Source organism: Peromyscus eremicus, chromosome 4, assembly GCF_949786415.1.
Source record: "Peromyscus eremicus chromosome 4, PerEre_H2_v1, whole genome shotgun sequence".
In the NCBI taxonomy this organism is placed as follows: Eukaryota; Metazoa; Chordata; class Mammalia; order Rodentia; family Cricetidae; genus Peromyscus; species Peromyscus eremicus.
This window is the reverse complement of record NC_081419.1, coordinates 66,838,143-66,857,927: the sequence shown is the minus strand read 5'-3', so window position 1 is coordinate 66,857,927 and position 19,785 is coordinate 66,838,143. Positions and strand designations below refer to the sequence as shown.

Genomic DNA, 19,785 nt, shown 5'->3' with positions numbered 1-19,785 from the left:
GCAGGCAGAGCACTGTACACATAATAAATGTTAGAAGAGTTGGGAATGGTGGGACATGCCTATCACCTCCGCACTTGGGGGCTGGACTGAAGGCTGTGGGGCGCCATACAGAGCAGGGCAGACAGCAGGGTAAGGCTGGCTGAGAACAGCAGGATGGAAGGTTAGACCTGGATGGCTTTCAGGGTGGATCTTGCTCGAGGTTATTTTGTGAGCCAGAAAAATTGGACTGAAGGGTTAATAAGACCTGGTGAGAAACAGGATGCCCACAAGCCATGACAGTGGGGTTCATTTCAAGAATCCACACCCTAATCTTGATTTTATAAGGCAACAGGAACTAGATTCGAGCACTGAGATGCAAGAGGGGAATTCTAGCTCCTCTTTAGGGTCTTCCTTCTGAACTCCAAGGCCACAGGCCTCTTAAAAGGGCAGAGCCGTGGCAGGGAACAGGGAGAGAAGACTTAAGGAGACTCCAGGCAACAGCCATGCCCTGTAACCCCCTGCCACAGGGCCTCACCCAGACAACTCGTTGGGGCCCATGGCCATCTGTAGGATTTTGAGACTGCAGTTCCTGAGGAAAAGACCTTCTCCATACATGCCACTCGCACCGAGTCCATGGAGGGTAAGACAGACAGGTGGCAAGGAACAGAAAACACCTTTTATTACCAACTTCAGCCCACAGACCAGCGGGCGGACTAGACGTACTCCTAGGCATAGTACTGCAGGTTGGCTTTCTTCTTGGCCTGTACCTCTAAGATGCCCTCCATGTAGTCCTCGTGCGTAAGCTCCGTGGCACCCCTGCGCAGTGCGATCATACCCTGCAGCCAGGACAGACATGGTCTAGGGTGCCTCCCTGCACCCTGAGCCCAACTTCCAAAGGCCTGGGCCCCTGACCTATGCAGGGAAAGGGCAGGGCTGAAACAATCCACCTATCCCCTGACCACTCACCGCCTCCACACACACAGCCTTGCACTGGGCACCATTGAAGTCATCAGTGCAGCGGGCCAGCTCCTCATAGTTGACGTCAGGACTGGAGAAAGGACAGACACCACAGAGCTTGGTTACTCATGGGGAGGAAAGGGAATGGGAGGCTGTCCTACTATGCACTCATTAGGCAATAAAGTCAACTCGCTTTCTGCTGAAGGCAGGTTTCCACCCACCCTGACCTTTCTTCTCAGTATAAAACAAGGGGTTGAAGGTTAATGACATTAAACAAAGTTACTTATAGGATCCCTGATACTCCAGCCTTCTAGAACCCTCCATCTGAGATCCCAGGAACCAAGTTTGCCTGAGGCAAGGGAACAAGGGGTTATAGACACAAAAGATAATATAACTCCACAGAGCCCTGCATCAGCCAGCACAACACAGCTGCCACATCTGTCCTCATATGCCCAGCACTGTGTTTTAAGACCTCATCATGGAGGGGTTGGGGATTTTTTAGCTCAGTGGTACAGCACTTGCTAGAACCCTGGGGGTTCAATCCTCAGCTCTGAAAAAATAAAAGACAAAATAAGACACCATCTGCCGGGCGGTGGTGGTGCACGCCTTTAATCCCAGCACTGGGAAGCAGAGCCAGGCGGATCTCTGTGAGTTCAAGGCCAGCCTGGTCTACACAGTGAGATCCAGGACAGGCACCAAAACTACATGAAAAACCAAAAAAAAAGACATCATGGCACTGGGTGGTGGTGGCTCACACCTTTCATGCCAGCACTCGAGAGGCAGAGACAAGCCTAGTCTACAGAGCGAGTTCCAGCATGGTCAGGGATGCACAGAAACTGTCTCAGGGGGAAAAAAAAGACATCATCATAGCCGGTTCTCAAAGTGGAGTAATTGTCCCCAAGTTTCCAATAACAGAACATGCTTAGAGCGTTAGGCCACTTGCTGAAAGTTGTACAAGTCTGAGCTCAGATCACTGGTCCTAGTCAGTCTCCGAAAGCATGCCTGGACTGTGCCCACCTACTGGGCTGTGCAGGTCTACGTGTCTTCAGACGGGAGGATGAGGTGCAGGTGACTTTGAGTACCACAGCACCCAGAAGTAGGGTCTGAGCCCCAGCAAAGTCTACCTCAGGCAGTGGGGGAGAAATGGAGGGTACGTGCATGCATAGGAAGGGAGGGGTGGTCAGCCTGTGGTCAGGCTGGGGACCACAGCACAGGAGTGGTGAAAACCAAGGGTCCAAAAACGCTGTTGCAGCTGACCTGACATTCATCTTCCGTGAGTGGATCTGCATGATTCTGGCCCGGGCCTCCTCGTTGGGCATTGGGAACTCGATCTTCCGGTCCAGGCGGCCTGATCGGAGCAGGGCAGGGTCTAGGATGTCTACTCTGTTAGTGGCTGCAATTACCTAAGGACGAAGGGAAGCAGCAGCCTGAACTGAAGAGCAGTACATCCACCCACAGGCACAAGTCATGGTTGTAACAGGAGGCAGCCCAGTGTGTGGGAAAGACAGAGTCCCAACTCTGTCAGTACCGGAGCCCACCTCAGCCCACTGCTGAGCTGCATTTTCTTTACTCACCTTTACTTGGGTGTTGGGCTGGAAGCCATCCAGCTGGTTCAGAAGCTCCAGCATGGTCCTCTGTACCTCCCGGTCCCCTGCCTTTTCACTGTCGAAGCTGCAGGGCACAGGAGCATAAGCACAGGCTATTCCAATTTGTCCAGGGAAATGGTTGCCTCAACTTGAGGCTCCCAGCCCAGGGACTAGCACAGAGAAAAGTGTCACCAACAGTTAACTGCAGCATTCAAAGCTTGCAGAGGTTTCTGGGATCAGATGCTGGGCTAACAACAAACATTGAGCTGTAACAGCCAGGGCTAGGGCTCTGAGCAATGCATGATCCTAGGAATACCTAGGCTCAGAGTCAGGAGCCCAGGCATCCAACCCCAAGGAAAGGTTCTTAAGTCTGAAGACAATGGCTGTTCACTACCAGTGAACAGGAAAGAGCAGAAAACCAATCAGACACTGGGAGGGTGTCAAGGGTGTCCAGGGTGGGGGCAGAGTGAGACTCTAAGTACAGGCCACATAAATCTAGTACTTATGCTAAGGAGCAACGGGGTGACCTAGGAAGGGTTTTAAATAGCTCTCTGTGTACGACAGACTTTGAATACATGTGAGATGACCAAATTTCTCTTTTGAGAGCAATGTAGCAGCTGTGAGAATTTAGGAAGCAGACAAACAGAAGAGTTACTACCCAGGAAGAGGGAGGGAGGATGGGAAAGAGCCGGAATTTAGCTGAGTTGGGAGTTCAGCTCCCACCCCATCCCTCACCCCCAGGAACCCTTGGAAGTCCCTAGCACTCCCTTACCGCTTGGTGCCAATGGCATCCAATTCATCAATGAAGATGATAGATGGCGCCTTCTCCTTGGCCAGGGCAAAGGCATCACGGACCAGCTTGGCACCATCTCCAATGAACATCTGCACCAGCTGAGGGCCTGCCAACTTCAAGAAGGTAGCCTGAGAGAGAGAGGGAGGGAGGGAGGGATAGATCAGCCCAAAGGCACAAGAGGCTCCAAGAACCTTCAAGCCCACCCACGTCCTCCTCACCGCCCTGCACACACCTTGGTCTACAGCTTCAGCCCACCCACGTCCTCCTCACCGCCCTGCACACACCTTGGTCTACAGCTTCGGCCCACCCACGTCCTCCTCACCGCCCTGCACACACCTTGGTCTACAGCTTCGGCCCACCCACGTCCTCCTCACTGCCCTGCACACACCTTGGTCTACAGCTTCAGCCCACCCACGTCCTCCTCACCGCCCTGCACACACCTTGGTCTACAGCTTCGGCCCACCCACGTCCTCCTCACCGCCCTGCACACACCTTGGTCTACAGCTTCGGCCCACCCACGTCCTCCTCACCGCCCTGCACACACCTTGGTCTACAGCTTCAGCCCACCCACGTCCTCCTCACTGCCCCTGCACACACCTTGGTCTACAGCTTCAGCCCACCCACGTCCTCCTCACTGCCCTGCACACACCTTGGTCTACAGCTTCGGCCCACCCACGTCCTCCTCACCGCTCCTGCACACACCTTGGTCTACAGCTTCAGCCCACCCACGTCCTCCTCACTGCCCCTGCACACACCTTGGTCTACAGCTTCGGCCCACCCACGTCCTCCTCACTGCCCCTGCACACACCTTGGTCTACAGCTTCGGCCCACCCACGTCCTCCTCACCGCCCTGCACACACCTTGGTCTACAGCTTCGGCCCACCCACGTCCTCCTCACCGCCCTGCACACACCTTGGTCTACAGCTTCGGCCCACCCACGTCCTCCTCACCGCCCTGCACACACCTTGGTCTACAGCTTCGGCCCACCCACGTCCTCCTCACTGCCCCTGCACACACCTTGGTCTACAGCTTCGGCCCACCCACGTCCTCCTCACTGCCCCTGCACACACCTTGGTCTACAGCTTCGGCCCACCCACGTCCTCCTCACCGCCCTGCACACACCTTGGTCTACAGCTTCGGCCCACCCACGTCCTCCTCACTGCCCTGTACACACCTTGGTCTACAGCTTCAGCCCACCCACGTCCTCCTCACTGCCCCTGCACACACCTTGGTCTACAGCTTCGGCCCACCCACGTCCTCCTCACCGCCCTGCACACACCTTGGTCTACAGCTTCGGCCCACCCACGTCCTCCTCACCGCCCTGCACACACCTTGGTCTACAGCTTCGGCCCACCCACGTCCTCCTCACCGCCCTGCACACACCTTGGTCTACAGCTTCGGCCCACCCACGTCCTCCTCACCGCCCTGCACACACCTTGGTCTACAGCTTCAGCCCACCCACGTCCTCCTCACCGCCCTGCACACACCTTGGTCTACAGCTTCAGCCCACCCACGTCCTCCTCACCGCCCTGCACACACCTTGGTCTACAGCTTCAGCCCACCCACGTCCTCCTCACCGCCCTGCACACACCTTGGTCTACAGCTTCAGCCCACCCACGTCCTCCTCACCGCCCTGCACACACCTTGGTCTACAGCTTCGGCCCACCCACGTCCTCCTCACCGCCCTGCACACACCTTGGTCTACAGCTTCAGCCCACCCACGTCCTCCTCACTGCCCCTGCACACACCTTGGTCTACAGCTTCGGCCCACCCACGTCCTCCTCACTGCCCCTGCACACACCTTGGTCTACAGCTTCGGCCCACCCACGTCCTCCTCACTGCCCCTGCACACACCTTGGTCTACAGCTTCGGCCCACCCACGTCCTCCTCACTGCCCCTGCACACACCTTGGTCTACAGCTTCGGCCCACCCACGTCCTCCTCACCGCCCTGCACACACCTTGGTCTACAGCTTCGGCCCACCCACGTCCTCCTCACTGCCCCTGCACACACCTTGGTCTACAGCTTCGGCCCACCCACGTCCTCCTCACTGCCCCTGCACACACCTTGGTCTACAGCTTCGGCCCACCCACGTCCTCCTCACTGCCCCTGCACACACCTTGGTCTACAGCTTCGGCCCACCCACGTCCTCCTCACCGCTCCTGCACACACCTTGGTCTACAGCTTCGGCCCACCCACGTCCTCCTCACCGCCCTGCACACACCTTGGTCTACAGCTTCAGCCCACCCACGTCCTCCTCACTGCCCCTGTACACACCTTGGTCTACAGCTTCAGCCCACCCACGTCCTCCTCACCGCTCCTGCACACACCTTGGTCTACAGCTTCGGCCCACCCACGTCCTCCTCACTGCCCCTGCACACACCTTGGTCTACAGCTTCGGCCCACCCACGTCCTCCTCACTGCCCCTGCACACACCTTGGTCTACAGCTTCGGCCCACCCACGTCCTCCTCACCGCCCTGCACACACCTTGGTCTACAGCTTCAGCCCACCCACGTCCTCCTCACTGCCCCTGCACACACCTTGGTCTACAGCTTCGGCCCACCCACGTCGTCCTCACCGCCCCTGCACACACCTTGGTCTACAGCTTCGGCCCACCCACGTCCTCCTCACCGCCCTGCACACACCTTGGTCTACAGCTTCGGCCCACCCACGTCCTCCTCACTGCCCCTGCACACACCTTGGTCTACAGCTTCGGCCCACCCACGTCCTCCTCACTGCCCCTGCACACACCTTGGTCTACAGCTTCGGCCCACCCACGTCCTCCTCACCGCCCTGCACACACCTTGGTCTACAGCTTCGGCCCACCCACGTCCTCCTCACTGCCCCTGCACACACCTTGGTCTACAGCTTCGGCCCACCCACGTCCTCCTCACTGCCCCTGCACACACCTTGGTCTACAGCTTCGGCCCACCCACGTCCTCCTCACTGCCCCTGCACACACCTTGGTCTACAGCTTCGGCCCACCCACGTCCTCCTCACCGCTCCTGCACACACCTTGGTCTACAGCTTCGGCCCACCCACGTCCTCCTCACCGCCCTGCACACACCTTGGTCTACAGCTTCAGCCCACCCACGTCCTCCTCACCGCCCTGCACACACCTTGGTCTACAGCTTCGGCCCACCCACGTCCTCCTCACCGCCCTGCACACACCTTGGTCTACAGCTTCGGCCCACCCACGTCCTCCTCACCGCCCTGCACACACCTTGGTCTACAGCTTCGGCCCACCCACGTCCTCCTCACTGCCCCTGCACACACCTTGGTCTACAGCTTCGGCCCACCCACGTCCTCCTCACCGCCCTGCACACACCTTGGTCTGAGCAGCACAAGCTCGGGCAAGCAGAGTCTTCCCGGTACCAGGCGGTCCGTACATCAGCACTCCTTTGGGGGGCTGGATACCCAAGTTCTCAAACTTCTCTTTGTGGTTCATAGGCAGGACAATGGCCTCTACCAGCTGCCAGGAAGAAGTCCTGGGTGAGGAGAGCGATGCCCTGAGGGATCCTACAACCCTAATCTAATCTGCATATTTCTCTACTCTCATTCTCCTACAACTGAAAGACATGCAAGTCCCCATTTCCCACCCTAAGGGCCGCCACTCTAGAACAGCAGAATGAGGACAATGGGCTGGGCACATGGCTGTGCAAGCATGAAGAACTGAGTTCACATCTCCAGCACCCACGTAAAAATCCAGGCATGAACATAAGCCTATAACCCCAGTGCTGTGGGGACAGTCAGGAGGATCACTGGGGTCTGCTGGCTCCCCACCTGGTTTCAGGTTCAGGGAGGGACCACATCTCATAGGAAAAAGGTGGAGAGTGACAGATGAGGATATTCGACATTTCCTGTATATGTGCACTCACACCATACATATCGAGGGAGGGAGCAGGGAGGCAGGCAGACAGGCAGACAGGCAGGCACTGGGGCAAGAACAGGAGCCTGAGTGGAGTTTTTGCACTGGCCCTTTCTGGCCTTGGGCAACCCCTCCAATCTCTCTGGAAATCAGGCTACCAGCACTTAACACTGATTTTTTTTTTCCTCCCCAGGCAACTACTCCACAAGGATAAAGGCACAATAAGGGAATACAATCTGGTCAAATAGGGGAAAACATACAAAAGGCTGGCGAGGCTCCTGGCAGTGGCCTTGCCTCCCTCACCTCCTGGATCTGCTTGTCCAGGCCCCCGATGTCACTGTATTGCTCTGTGGGCCTCTCGTCCACCTCCATGGCCTTCACCCGAGAGTCATATTCTGTGGGCAGGGTCTCCAGGATCAGATAGGAGTCTTTGTTCACACCCTGAGGACAGAGCATAGAGTCTCTGCATTTGTCCCAGCTCTGCCCAATGGGCTGGGGGACAGTTACTTATAAAAAGGAAGCTACAGGGCAGGGGAAATTCAAGAATCACAGACTGCAGAGAGAATTTCTGCAGCAGTGGCCAGTTCAGAGGCCACAGGGACCTAAGGCTGTATAAGAAGCTCACTGGGGAAGCCCTGCCTGGGCTCAGGCAACACTCACCACCAGGTCTCCCGGCTTCAGCTTTTCTGCGTCCACCAACCCAATCACTGGCAGGAAGTATGTCTTCAGGACAAATCAGAGGCAGTGTTAGCTCCTTTCCCCATTGACAGCCCAATGCTGCCCCTTGCCCTCTGTCCATTACTAAGCCAGTCTTACTTGTCGTGTGGAAGTTTTGATCACAGCACACTTGCCCTTCCTCTGTGAGTCCAGGTCAATGTTGGCACCATCCTCCTCCTGGTCATTGGGATCAACGTCCAGCAACTAAGAAAGAAAGTAAGCCCCGTCCCTTGAAATTCCGAGTCCACTGCTATGTGGGCCAGAACAACTCCCCACACTCATGAGGCCACAAGCCCTACTTCGATCCCCAAACTAGCCTTAAGCTTAATAAAATACATTTGCCAGGCGGTGGTGGCACACTCCTTTAGCCCCAGCACTGAGGAGGCAGAGGTAGGTGGATCTATGAGTTCAAGGACAGCCAAGGCTACACAAAGAAACCCTGTCTCAAAAAAAAAAAAAAAAAAAAAAAAAAAAAAAAAAAAAAAAAAACCAAAAAGATAAATAGATGAATGAATAAAAAATTAAATACAGTAGATATGCTAGAGGGTTGATAAAATATTTGTTTAGGTGCTGCTTCTGATGCAAAGTCCATCACGTCTTTGCAGGCCTATGTCTAGGAAGTGGGTCTCAGGTATAAGGTGTAATAGAGTTTGGCTTCAAAGCTTGTACCAACTCTACCCCTTTGGGTCCCATCCCAAGATGCCCTACTGCCTCCCCCTTTTCCCATCCACATCCACACACACCTCAATGACGTTGGAGACAAGGTATGGCAGGGTTTTGTTGACTTTGATTTTCTCACTGTTCTCTTTGATTTTGTCTTTCATGGCTTGGAGCTCATGGGTGACACGCAGCACTTCACTCTTCATGATCTGGGGCAGGAGAAAGCAAATGACCAACCCTGATTCAGCGTGCATTAATGAGGGGTCTGGTATTGATGAGGCCAGACTGCCCCTGAGACCCATCCAACCAGGTCTAAGGCTTTCTGAAGGCCCAGCCTGTCTGTGTCCAATCTGCAGAAGTCAAGATAAAAAGCCAGTGTGAAAGCCTCCTGGCCGGGCGGTGGTGGCTCACGCCTTTAATCCCAGCACTGGGGAGGCAGAGGCAGGCGGATCTCTGAGTTCGAGGCCAGCCTGGTCTACAAAGCAAGTTCCAGGAAAGGTGCAAAGCTACACAGAGAAACCCTGTCTCGAAAAAACAAAAAAACCCTCCTGGTGAAGGAGCTGTGGAATGGGGGGTGGGGTGGGGGTGGGGTCGATGAATCCCTCTCTGAGCCTGTTTCCTCTTCTGTAAAATGGAGACTTATTTTAAAACAGTGTCATTATGTAGTCCAGGCTGGCCTGTTACACGGATCCTTGAGAATACTTTGAAGACCTCTTTGGGAACGATAACTCCTCGTCTCGGGGTGGTCCCCAAGCACCCTGTCCCTTCTCCCCTTTCAAGGCTTAGCTTTCTTTCTTTTTCTTTCTCTGGTCCCAGGAGACAGGCCCACAGCCTCCTGCATTCTGACTGTAAAGCAAGTAGACGAGTCTGGGGTCGGCAGGCGGGTCTCGCTGGGACTGCAGACTGCACCCCCTCACTGGAGCCAGGCGCCCACCTTGATCTCACTGTCCAGCAGCCGCGTGCGCTGGATGATCTCTTCTGTGGACATCTTGAGCACCTCCTCGCCAATGCCATCTTGCTGTTCAAGGGAAGGAAGACGTACTTTTTTACTGTTACGAAGGGCTGCCGTCCCTCGTCCCCACAGCCCCTCACAGCCGAATGAAGACGTCGGGACTTCTGCCCACGTCCCAAGAGGCACCGTGCTCAGTCCGAGCCGGACCTGAATCCCCAGGCACCTCCTTCCCAGCCCTCCAACAATGTCTCGCCCTCTGGCCCAAGCTCAGGGACGCCCCTCAGGTCTCCCAGCACTCACCTCAGCTTCATCCCACACGGTCGCCATCTTCTCCTGCCGAGTCACTGGACTCTCGGGCGTCGGCAGCAGATTCATTTCCTGCATGAAAAGGCCGACACTGGGAGTGCGCCCGAGCCCCTGCGGGAGCCCAGGGCAGTCTCTCTCAGCGTCCTCTCTCCACCAGTGGCAAACTTCACCCACGACTCCTGACTCGACAGAGTTAGCTCCTTCTCCAGTGCCGAGCGAATCTGCCGCTCGGACTCCACGAACCAAACCAGGCCACAGGGCCCGCCCCGTGGCTCGCTGGTTGCTCCGGTTTGTGCGGGAGCGATAGGTGGGCTGCTATTGGCCGGCGCGAGCGGTAGGGCGGGGCCTGGTGCACAACCGGAAGAGGCGAGAGACAGGTGGAAGTCGCGGGGTCTTCCGGGAAATGTAGTTTTAACCGGGCGGGCGACTGAAAAGGCTTTTGCGGAGGCGCGTGTTCAAGCTCAGGATTCGGATCAACTCGAATAGAAAGATCTGTAAAATGCCGGGCGTAGAAGCGCTCACCTTTTTTTTAGTTCCAGCATTTGGGTGGCAGAGGTGGATCTCGAGAGCAGCCTGATCTCCAGAGCGAGTTCCAGGACAGCCAGGACTACAAGGGAAATCCTGTCTCGAAATAAAAAAAAAAAAAAAAAAAAAAAGAGGAGGAGGAGGAGGAGGAGGAGAAGGAGGAGGAAGAGATTAGTAAAATGGCACTGCCTCCCCAACCATAAACGACACATCCAGCCATGTGCAAAGGACCAGAAAAGAGGAATGCCATGCCACCTTAGGCCAAATTTTTACTATATACAAGTTGCCCTGGCCCCCACCTCCAGGATTACTGAAGAGAAACATCAGCCACTTTTTAATATTATTGTTTTATCGTGTGTGTGTGTGTGTGTGTGTGTGTGTGTGTGTGTTTGCATGTAGGGGGAGGCTGACATTGTGTGAGTACAAGCGCATGCCCGAGGTTGGCATCAAGTCTCCTTCACTTCACCTTGTGTACTGAGGCAAGCTCTTGCTGAACCTGCAGCTCACCAATTTGGAGAGTTAGCCAACTTGCCTGAGGATGCGGTCTTTGTCTCCTGAGTGCTGCGATTGGCATTTACATGGGTGATGGAGATCGGATCTCAGTCCTAATGTTCCCAATACTTTGGAAGCAAGCAATTTGCCCACAGAGCCATATCTCAGCTGCTTAACAGAGAAAATGGCTGGCTGTAACGGCACAGGCCTTTAAACCAGTACTAGGAAGACAGAGGAAGGCAGATCCCTGTTTGAGTTGGAGACCAGCATGATATACATAAGGAGTTCGACACCAGGCAGCTTACTATGACCTGTTGTGGGTTTTTTTGGTTTTTTTGTTTGTTGTTTTGTTTTGTTTTCGAGACAGGGTTTCTCTGTGTAGTTTTGGTGCCTGTCCTGGATCTCACTCTGTAGACCAAGCTGGTCTCCAACTCACAGAGATCCGCCTGGCTCTGCTTCCCGAGTGCTGGGATTAAAGGCGTGCGCCACCACCACCCAGCTTACAATGCCATGTAACTCCAGTTTCAGGGGATCCAACAGCCTCTTCTGGCTTCTTCAGGCACTACCCATATATCATGCACATAAATCACATCGGTACCCACCTATGTACATTAAATAAATAAGCCATGTCCAAGCAGTGTTCTCTGGTGAATACCCCCAACAATTGCTTCTACTACTATTGTTATTTTTTCTTTTTTCTTTTTCTTTTTCTTTTTTTTTTTTTGTGTGTGGGGTGTTCGAGATAGGGTTTCTCTGTGTAGTTTTAGTGCCTGTCCTGGATCTAGCTCTGTAGACCAGGCTGGCCTCTAACTCACAGAGACCCGCCTGCCTCTGCCTCCCGAGTGTTGGGATTAAAGGCGTGCGCCACCGCACCTAGCTGCTTCTACTACTGTTAATGCAGATCCCCCAGACTGTCCACATAGGAAGAGCTCAGTCGGCAACGCCTGTGCAGTCACAAACAGGACTCAAGTCTGCAGCGGTCTGTGTTCATAGTGACCTTGGTGAGCATGACAGGTCTCCTTTGAAGATTTATTTTATGAGTATGAGTTTTTAGCCTACATGTATGTCTGTGCACCACATGAATCCAGTGCCCAAGACGGCCAGAAGAGGGCATCAGATTCCCCTGGAATTCCAGGTGCAAATGGTGTAAGCGGCCCTACAGGTACTGGGAAGCAAACCCAGGTCCTCGGCAAATGCAGCGAGTACCCTTAATTGTGAGCCATCTCTCCAGCCTGTCTTTTGAACAGCACGAGACTGGTGTGTTGTGCTTGTGTCTCTTACTCAAGAGGATCTCTGGATAGTTTGAGATGAATCCTAGGCCCCTGTATTATCATCTTCATGGAAGTCACATAGCTTATATGCTCTAAATTGGGGGATGTTTGCAGTGGTTGCCTTGGGATACAGCTGAAGGCAGATCTTTCTTTAGGTCTCAGCGGTGGCAGTTGCCTTTCCAGACAAAGCACCTCTCGGTGCGTGTTAGTCTGTCCTCTCAAACACGCTGCCCTGTGGACAGGTCACTGCCAAGTTTAGATAAACACACAGAGGCTCAGAGGGTTGGATGATGGACCCAGGGTCACTCAGTGAGTCACTGTCAATACTGGGCCTATTGACCTCAAATTTCTCCTTCCAGCTGGGATCAGCGGCATGCCCAGGAGTTTGAGGACGGCCTGAGAATTGTGGCAAAAGTTTGTCTCAAATGAGAGAGGAGAAAAGTGGGTGGGTGGGGGGCTGGGAGATGGCTTAGTGGGTAAAATGAACAGTCCGCAAGCATGAGAGCTTCAGTTTGGGTCGTCGAGTGTCCGTGGAAGAAGCTGTCAAAATGTCTGTCTGTACTGAGGGAGGGACTGAGAGTCGGCAAACAGGCAGATCCTGGGGGACCACCAGCCAGCCAATCTGTTGCCGGATATTTGACCACGCTGTGAACCCCGAGATTGCATTATGTACTGGAAAAAACTCTTTCTAGTTGTGGTGTGGCTCAGCCCTAGCACACATGTTTAATCCAAGAGTTTTCTGCTTGAATATTGTCAACAGGATTAAATAAAGTCAACCACGGCTTAAGAGGCAGAGCAAGCAGCCAGTTGACAGGGAAAAAAATAAAACTACAGAGAATAAGGAGTCAGGAGGATGGATAGGTAGACACACAGCAAGTGGAAGGGAGGGACATTGAGTGTAGGGAGTTTTGTTTGAGACGGGTGTAGGAAAAATCTCTTTCTGGGATGATGGCAGAGGAGGAATGTCAGCTGGGTGCTTTCTCTGCCTCTCTGAGTTAGCAGGTTTTTATCCCAGCATCTGGCTCCCGAGTCTATTGGTAAAATGAATGATTGACATTTAGTAAAAAAAACAAAACAAAACAAAACACCACCAGTCTAGCCTAAAAAGGCTCCAGGATTAGTGAAAGACCCTGTCTCAGACAGGGAGGGGAGGCAGACAGCAGGAAGATACCCTATTTAGATCTCTAGGGTAGATCACCCTAGAGATCACCCACACAGAGACACACCACACACACACACTCTCTCTCTCTCTCTCTCTCTCTCTCTCTCTCTCTCTCTCTCTCTCCTCTCTCTCTCAGGAAGGGCAGGACAGGAAGAGGGAAAGAATGAGAGAAGTAGACTGGATTTCTCATATGAAGAATATCAGGACTGATCAATTCTTTTGAGAGCAAAGGAGTAGGATGTCTTGGGGGAGCCGGGAAAGAAAGCTCACTTAAGAAGGCTGTGGCGCTGAGGGAGATTAGGACTTACGAGGGGACCATCTCAACAGGATACTGAGATTCTAAGCATGGCCTCAGGGAGAAAGAAACTAACCCAGTTTGGGGCCTCAGGTCCATCTAGGCCTTTCAAGGGAAGAAAAGGTCCAGAGCAAGGGAGGCAGGAGGTCCTGGAGTCAACGCACTGGTGCCAATAGAAGCTGGATTCAGGATGGCATCCGGACCGAGTAGTTCCATTTTAACCCTGGGCTCCTGTGAAGGGACTGGAAATAGAGAAGATGGCCCAGTGTGCTTGGGCAGCTCTGGTCCCCTCGTGCTGACCACACAGAGCTCTGGTCCCCTCACGCTGATCACACAGAGCTCTGGTCCCCTCACGCTGATCACACAGAGTTGTGGCGAAGGTAAAGCAGGGTGGTGGATGTGGCTGTTCTTTGAGAACAGTAAGATAGTGGAAATTTTTCTGACAGCCTTAGGCTGGGGTGAGATCCATCTCTTCTTTTCTTTTCTTTTTTTTTTTGTGTGTAGTAGTTTGAATGTAATTGGCCCCCATAATTTCATAGGGAGTGGCACTATTAGGAGGTGTGGCTTTGTTGGAGTGGGTATGGCCTTGTTAGAGGAAGTGTGTCACTGTAGGGGTGGGCTCTGAGGTTTCCTATGCTCAGGATACTGCCAAATGTCTCAGTCAAATTCCTGTGGCCTGCATATCAAGATGTAGCCAGCACCATGTCTGCCTGCACACCGCCATGCTCCCCACCACGATGATAATGGACTGACCCTCTGAAACTGTAAGTGAGCCACCCCAATTAAATGTTTTCCTTTATAAGAGTTGCCACGGATATGGTATGTCTTCACAGCAACAGAAATCCTAAGACATTTTGTTTCTCAAGACAGTGTTGTTTACATAGCCCTGGCTGTCTAGAACTTGCTCTGCAGACCAGGCTGGGAGATCAACCCCTTCTAATCTGTTCTCCAAAGACTATCCAGGGACATCAGGCTCAAGCTAGATCTGGTTATGGTAGCTGTAAGTGTTACAGCTCTGGAGGGAAAGGTATCCTGGCTGTCGGAAGCCAGGTGATAACAGCCAAGTGATACAGGAATGTAGCAGTTCTGTTCTCTCCGGGAGAGAGCACAGCTCTGCTCTGCTCTGCTAAGGGAGTTTCCCGCAGAAATGTAGCAATTCTGCCCCGGCTCCAGCAAGAGCCATTACAGCTCTGCTTTGCTAAAAGAGTTTTCCCTTCAGCAAAAGTTGTTCTCTGCCCTGCTCCACTCTGGTGAAAGAAGGTGGTCACCCAAACCTCATTCAAGAGACTTACTGGGAGGGAGGAATCCAGGAGAGCGGCTGCCTCTGCCAGGATGGAAAAAGGCAACCCCCAAACTGAACAGGTACAGGGCTTATATGTGATTTCTTTCGGGGTGGAGTTTTTTCAGGGAGAAGATTTTCAGGGTGGGAATTGATCAGATTTCAATCCCTGAGCTTGGACAAGCTCGGAGATTGGCTGGATTTTGTACTCAGGGATTGGCTGGTTTTCCTGCCGAGCTGGTCAGGGGCAGAATGTGTTTATTTGGCTGGCCCTTTTACCTTACAGTATCCATTCTCTCAAGAAGAAAACAAAAACAAAGCCTTCTCTTAGGATAAAGAGCCAAGTCTGGCCGGGCGGTGATGGCACCCGCCTTTAATCCCAGCACTCAGGAGGCAGAGGCAGGCAGATCTTTGTGAGTTCGAGGCTAGCCTGGGCTACAGAGTGAGATCCAGGAAAGGCGCAAAGCTACACAGAGAAACCCTGTCTCGAAAAACAAAAAAACAACAACAACAAAAAGAGCCAAGTCTGGTCCCTGACCACATCTTGTCCACATGCTACATCTTTTCTTGCCACATCAGTACCTGGGCCTCTGCCCTTTGGTGTCTCAGACCCCCAATAACTCATCCCACATCTGTGCTTCTACTTTTCCTATAACTCTGTGTCCCCACTGAATATCAATGAACTCTCATGTTCTTTAATCAGCCCCAAAGACTAGTCAAGTCTTATTCCGTTTCCCACACTCCCCTTCAGGGCACTTACCAGACATACCAGGAAAATGCCCTGGCACGAAACATATTCTTTTCTCCACTCCCTTTTAGAGGGAGTTTCACTACATAACCCAGGCTGGTCTTGAGCTCACAAAGATCCAACTGTCTTGCGTCCTGAGTACTGGGATTAAAGGCTCACAATTGGCCCAAGTGTGTGTGTGTGTGTGTGTGTGTGTGTGTGTGAGAGAGAGAGAGAGAGAGACAGACAGACAGACAGACAGACAGACAGACAGAGACAAGGCTTCATATCCCAGGCTGGCTATGAACTTACCATATAGCCCTGGATGCCCTGGAAGTTCTGATTCTCCTGCATTCAAGCATTGGGATTGTGTACTGATTTTTTCCCCCACCAAACCTGGTTTCTGCAGCACTGGGAATCAAACCTGAGGCTTCCTCCACGCTAGGGTAGCACTCTGCCAACTCAGCAACACCCCGAAAACAGCCTGCTCTCCTTTGGCAAAATTTGACACCTGTCACACGAGCCTATCCCTAACATCTGGATCTCTCCCTCCCCCACAGCACCTCCCCACACCCTCCCTCCCTATGTCTGGGTAACATTTCCTAAAATTTACCATTTGGAAAAACAATTTATTTTGAAAAGAAAAAGTAAAAATTACAAGTTGAAAGAACAAACAATGAAAACCTGCCTTTCCCATAAATTTGCCAACTGGTAACATGTGCCACATCTACGTGTGTGTGTGTGTGTGTGTGTGTGTGTGTGTGTGTGTGTGTAGACAAGATCTCACATTGTACCCCATGCTGCCAGTCTGGAAGCATTCAGGCCAGCTGTCCTGGACCTAGTCTGTTCTCTACATAGTACCCAGTGGAATTCCTTTGGAACTGCTCAGATCATGTCACTCTGCCTAAAACCCCAGCAGCTGCCTGCCCTCAGAGTAAAACCCAGTCCTCACAACAGCCTGTACGGCCCTGTGTGTCTGTACTCTCTGGTTTCCCAGCTCTCAGGCCATGGTGACGAGCTTCCTTGCTGTCCCTTGACTGTATCAGGCAAGCCCTTGTTCCTTTTTTCTAGAATGTACTTTACTGATAATTGGGCTGCTTGACCCCATCCCTATTTTTAATTTTTTCTTCTCTTGTAATATTTGTTTTATTTAAGTGCACCACATGGGTCTGTATGTGTGCATTCATGTGAGTGCTGTGCCCTAGAAGGCCAGAAGGCAGGCGGCATTTGGGACTCCTTGGAGCAGGAATGAGGGGAATTATGGGTTGTGAGTCACCAACATAGGTGCTGGGAACTGAACTCTGTAACAAGTCTTTCTCTGTTCCGACAGCCAGCTCCCAAATAATGACACAAAGACTTCTTATTAATTATGGAAGCTTGGCTTTAGCCTGGGTTTGTTTCTAATTACCTCTTATAACTTAAATTAACCTATTTCTATTCATCTACATGCTGCCATGGAGCTTGTGGCTTTTTCCTCTTCTCCTGAATGTCCTGCTTCCTCTGCATCTGGCTGGCAACTCCCCCTTTCTTCTTTCCAGAACTCTCTCTGTCCGGAAGTTCCATCTATATCTCCTGCCTAGCTACTGGCAATGTAGCTTTTTATTAAACCAGTCCCAGTGACATGTCTTTACATAGTGTAATCAAATACCTCGCAACAGAACTCAGGTCCTCTGGAAGAGCAGTAAGCACTCAACCACTGAGCAATTTCTCCAGCCCTATTTCTTTCTTTCTTTTAAAATCAGGACCTCACTCTGTAACTTAACTGGCCTAGAACTCTCTGTTTAGTCCAGGCTGACCTCGATCTCAGAGCAATCCTTCCTCCTTAATCTTCTGAGGGCTGGCATTACAACCGCAAAGCACAACACCGACCTTCTCCCTTTTTCTCTTCTCTTCAGTACGGGGGTTTGAACCCGGGTCCTCCCAGGTGCTAGACAAGCCCTATACCACTGAGATGCATCCCAGCTTACTGCTTGTGTCACCTCTCAACACCACCTTCTCAGAAAGACCACCCCAAGAACCACTCTAACTCTAAGCCTGCCCACCCCGCTGCCTACTCCCTACTCCACTCTACTCCTTTGAAGAAGTTAGCTATTTTGTTTAAAGAAAAAAACAAAACAAAACAAAACAAAAACAGGCTGGAGAGATGGCTCAGAGGTTAAGAGCACTGGCTGCTCTTCCAGAGGTCCTGAGTTCAATTCCCAGCAACCACATGGTGGCTCACAACCATCTGTAATGAGATCTGGCGCCCTCTTCTGGTGTGCAGGAATATATGCAGACAGAACAATGTATACATAATAAATAAATAAATCTTAAAAAAAGAAAGAAACAAAGAAAGAAAAAAAACAACCTGAAGATATGGGATAGTTCCTTGAATTCCTACACTGAAGCAATCTTCCTGCCTCCTGAGGAGCTGGGACCACAGGTTATGTCATCCGTGCCTGGCATTGTATATATGTGAGGTATATATGCATATACATGTGAGATACATATGCATATATATCACACACACATATATATTATATATATATATATATATAAATATAATTTCCAAAAAACTTAGAAATACAACACTAGTAACTTCTCTTGGGGAGACGGCTGTTTTCAAAACAGGGTTTCTCTCTGTAGCCCTGGCTGTCCTGGAACTCTGTAGACCAGGCTGACCTCAAACTTAGAGATCCGCCTGCCTCTGCCTCTAGAGTGCTGAGACTAAAGGCATGCACCACCACCGCCAGACTTGTAACTTCTTTTCAGGAATCAAATGAAGTCGAGGGCTAGTATCAGCTTGGATACTTCTGTAAGAATTTCCTAAAAGAACTTCCACCTGGGCAGTGGTGGTGCACGCCTTTAATCCCAGGGCTCAGGAGGCAGAGGCAGGTGGATCTCTGAGTTTGAGGCCAGCCTGCTCTAGAGAGCAAGATCCAGGACAGCCAGGGCTACACAGAGAAACACTGCCTGGATAAAACAAACGAACAACAACAAGAACAAAAAGAACATCCTCCTGGGCTAGGGGGATGTAGCTCAGTGGAAGAGTATTCCCAAAGCCCTGCATCAAATCAACAGAACCGGATCAAAACCAAACAGTCTCCTGATTAACCACGGCATTGCCTGGAACAGGGGGATGTGAATATCAGTAGCTTTCCACAACTTCATCCTCAGGCTTCCTCCTAGCTTCACTGGTTGTCCTAGCAACAGCCTTTACAGTGAAGGAGTCCAGCAGAGAAGGGCTGCGTGCACTCAGTGCTTCTATACAAGAATTAAGTCTAAACAACCTAATCAATTACATATAGTTAAAACTGGCATTCGAAACTGAAGCCATAAAGCTTCCCATTAAAGTTTGCACTTTCAATATTGCATACATTTAATGTACTTGTCTATCACTGAATAACAAAATGATAGACTAGGAAAACAAAACAGAAACAAACAAACAAACAAACAAAAAACAGAAAAACGAAAAGCACACACACTCACAAAAAAGAATTTCCCAGACTTTCCTTGCATCCTGGTTAGTTTTAACCAGCTTGACACAAGCCAGGGTCGTTTGGGAAGGGGGAATTTCAACTGAGGAAATAACTCCATCAGCTTGGCCTGTAGGCAAGACTGTGGGGGTTTTCTTGATTAATGACTGATGTGGGAGGGCCCAGATCACTGTGGGTGGTATCAGCCCTGGACTGGTGGTCCTGGGTCATATGACAAAGCAGGTTGAGCTAACCGTGGAAAGCAAGCCAGTAAGCCACACTCCTTCAAGGTCTCGGCTTCAGTTCCACCCTCTAGGTTCCTGCCTCGAGTTCCTGCCCTGACTTCCTGCCCTGACTTCCCTTGGTGAGGGACTGTGATTGGGACGTGTAAGCCAAATACATCTTTTCCTCAAGTTGTTTTTGGTCACAGTAGAAAACAAACGAATACACCTTGATTTCATCTCTGGACACTTTCAAAAATCACAGTTACTCTGAGGGACGTTTCTAACCGTGTCCCCCTTAGTGTTGTGCCTTTCAGGTGGCACACAGTTTCACCTTGTCCTGGAGGTGAACTGGGCCAGCCAACCATCTCCACTGAGACGTAGCTTTTCCTTCCCTTTAAAATTAATACCCATGTCTGGAGAGATGGCCCAGTGCTTAAGAGCACTGGGTGCTTTTCCAGAGGGCCCAGGTTCAATTCCCAGCACCCACATGGCAGCTCACAACTGTCTGTAACTCCAGTTCCAGGGGATCTGACTCCC

At 51.9% G+C, this 19,785-nt stretch overlaps 1 protein-coding gene across 1 annotated transcript; it reads right to left on the bottom strand.

Moving 5' to 3' along the window:
• Window positions 1–633: 633 nt before the first annotated feature.
• On the bottom strand, window positions 634–10,135 carry Psmc3 (proteasome 26S subunit, ATPase 3). The gene is made up of 12 exons (XM_059259434.1): window positions 9,813–10,135; window positions 9,495–9,578; window positions 8,644–8,769; window positions 8,000–8,104; window positions 7,844–7,906; window positions 7,487–7,624; window positions 6,644–6,787; window positions 3,295–3,443; window positions 2,511–2,607; window positions 2,194–2,339; window positions 946–1,027; window positions 634–815 (listed from the first exon to the last, which is right to left on the bottom strand). Exons 1-12 carry the CDS (start codon window positions 9,894–9,896, stop codon window positions 705–707), a joined length of 1,329 nt encoding a protein of 442 aa, XP_059115417.1. The 5' UTR covers window positions 9,897–10,135; the 3' UTR covers window positions 634–704.
• Between the last annotated feature and the right edge of the window lie 9,650 nt (window positions 10,136–19,785).

What these genes read in the sequence shown, in the direction of transcription:
- Psmc3 (XM_059259434.1), bottom strand. Translation starts at nt 9,896, where the DNA reads ATGCAGGAAATGAATCTGCTGCCGACGCCCGAGAGTCCAGTGACTCGG. An exon ending in CCGTGTGGGATGAAGCTGAG is followed by an intron (nt 9,579 to 9,812) that starts GTGAGTGCTGGG and finishes TCCCTTGAACAG; the next exon opens with CAAGATGGCATTGGCGAGGA. An exon ending in TCACGGAAGATGAATGTCAG is followed by an intron (nt 1,028 to 2,193) that starts GTCAGCTGCAAC and finishes TCCTTTCTCCAG; the next exon opens with TCCTGACGTCAACTATGAGG.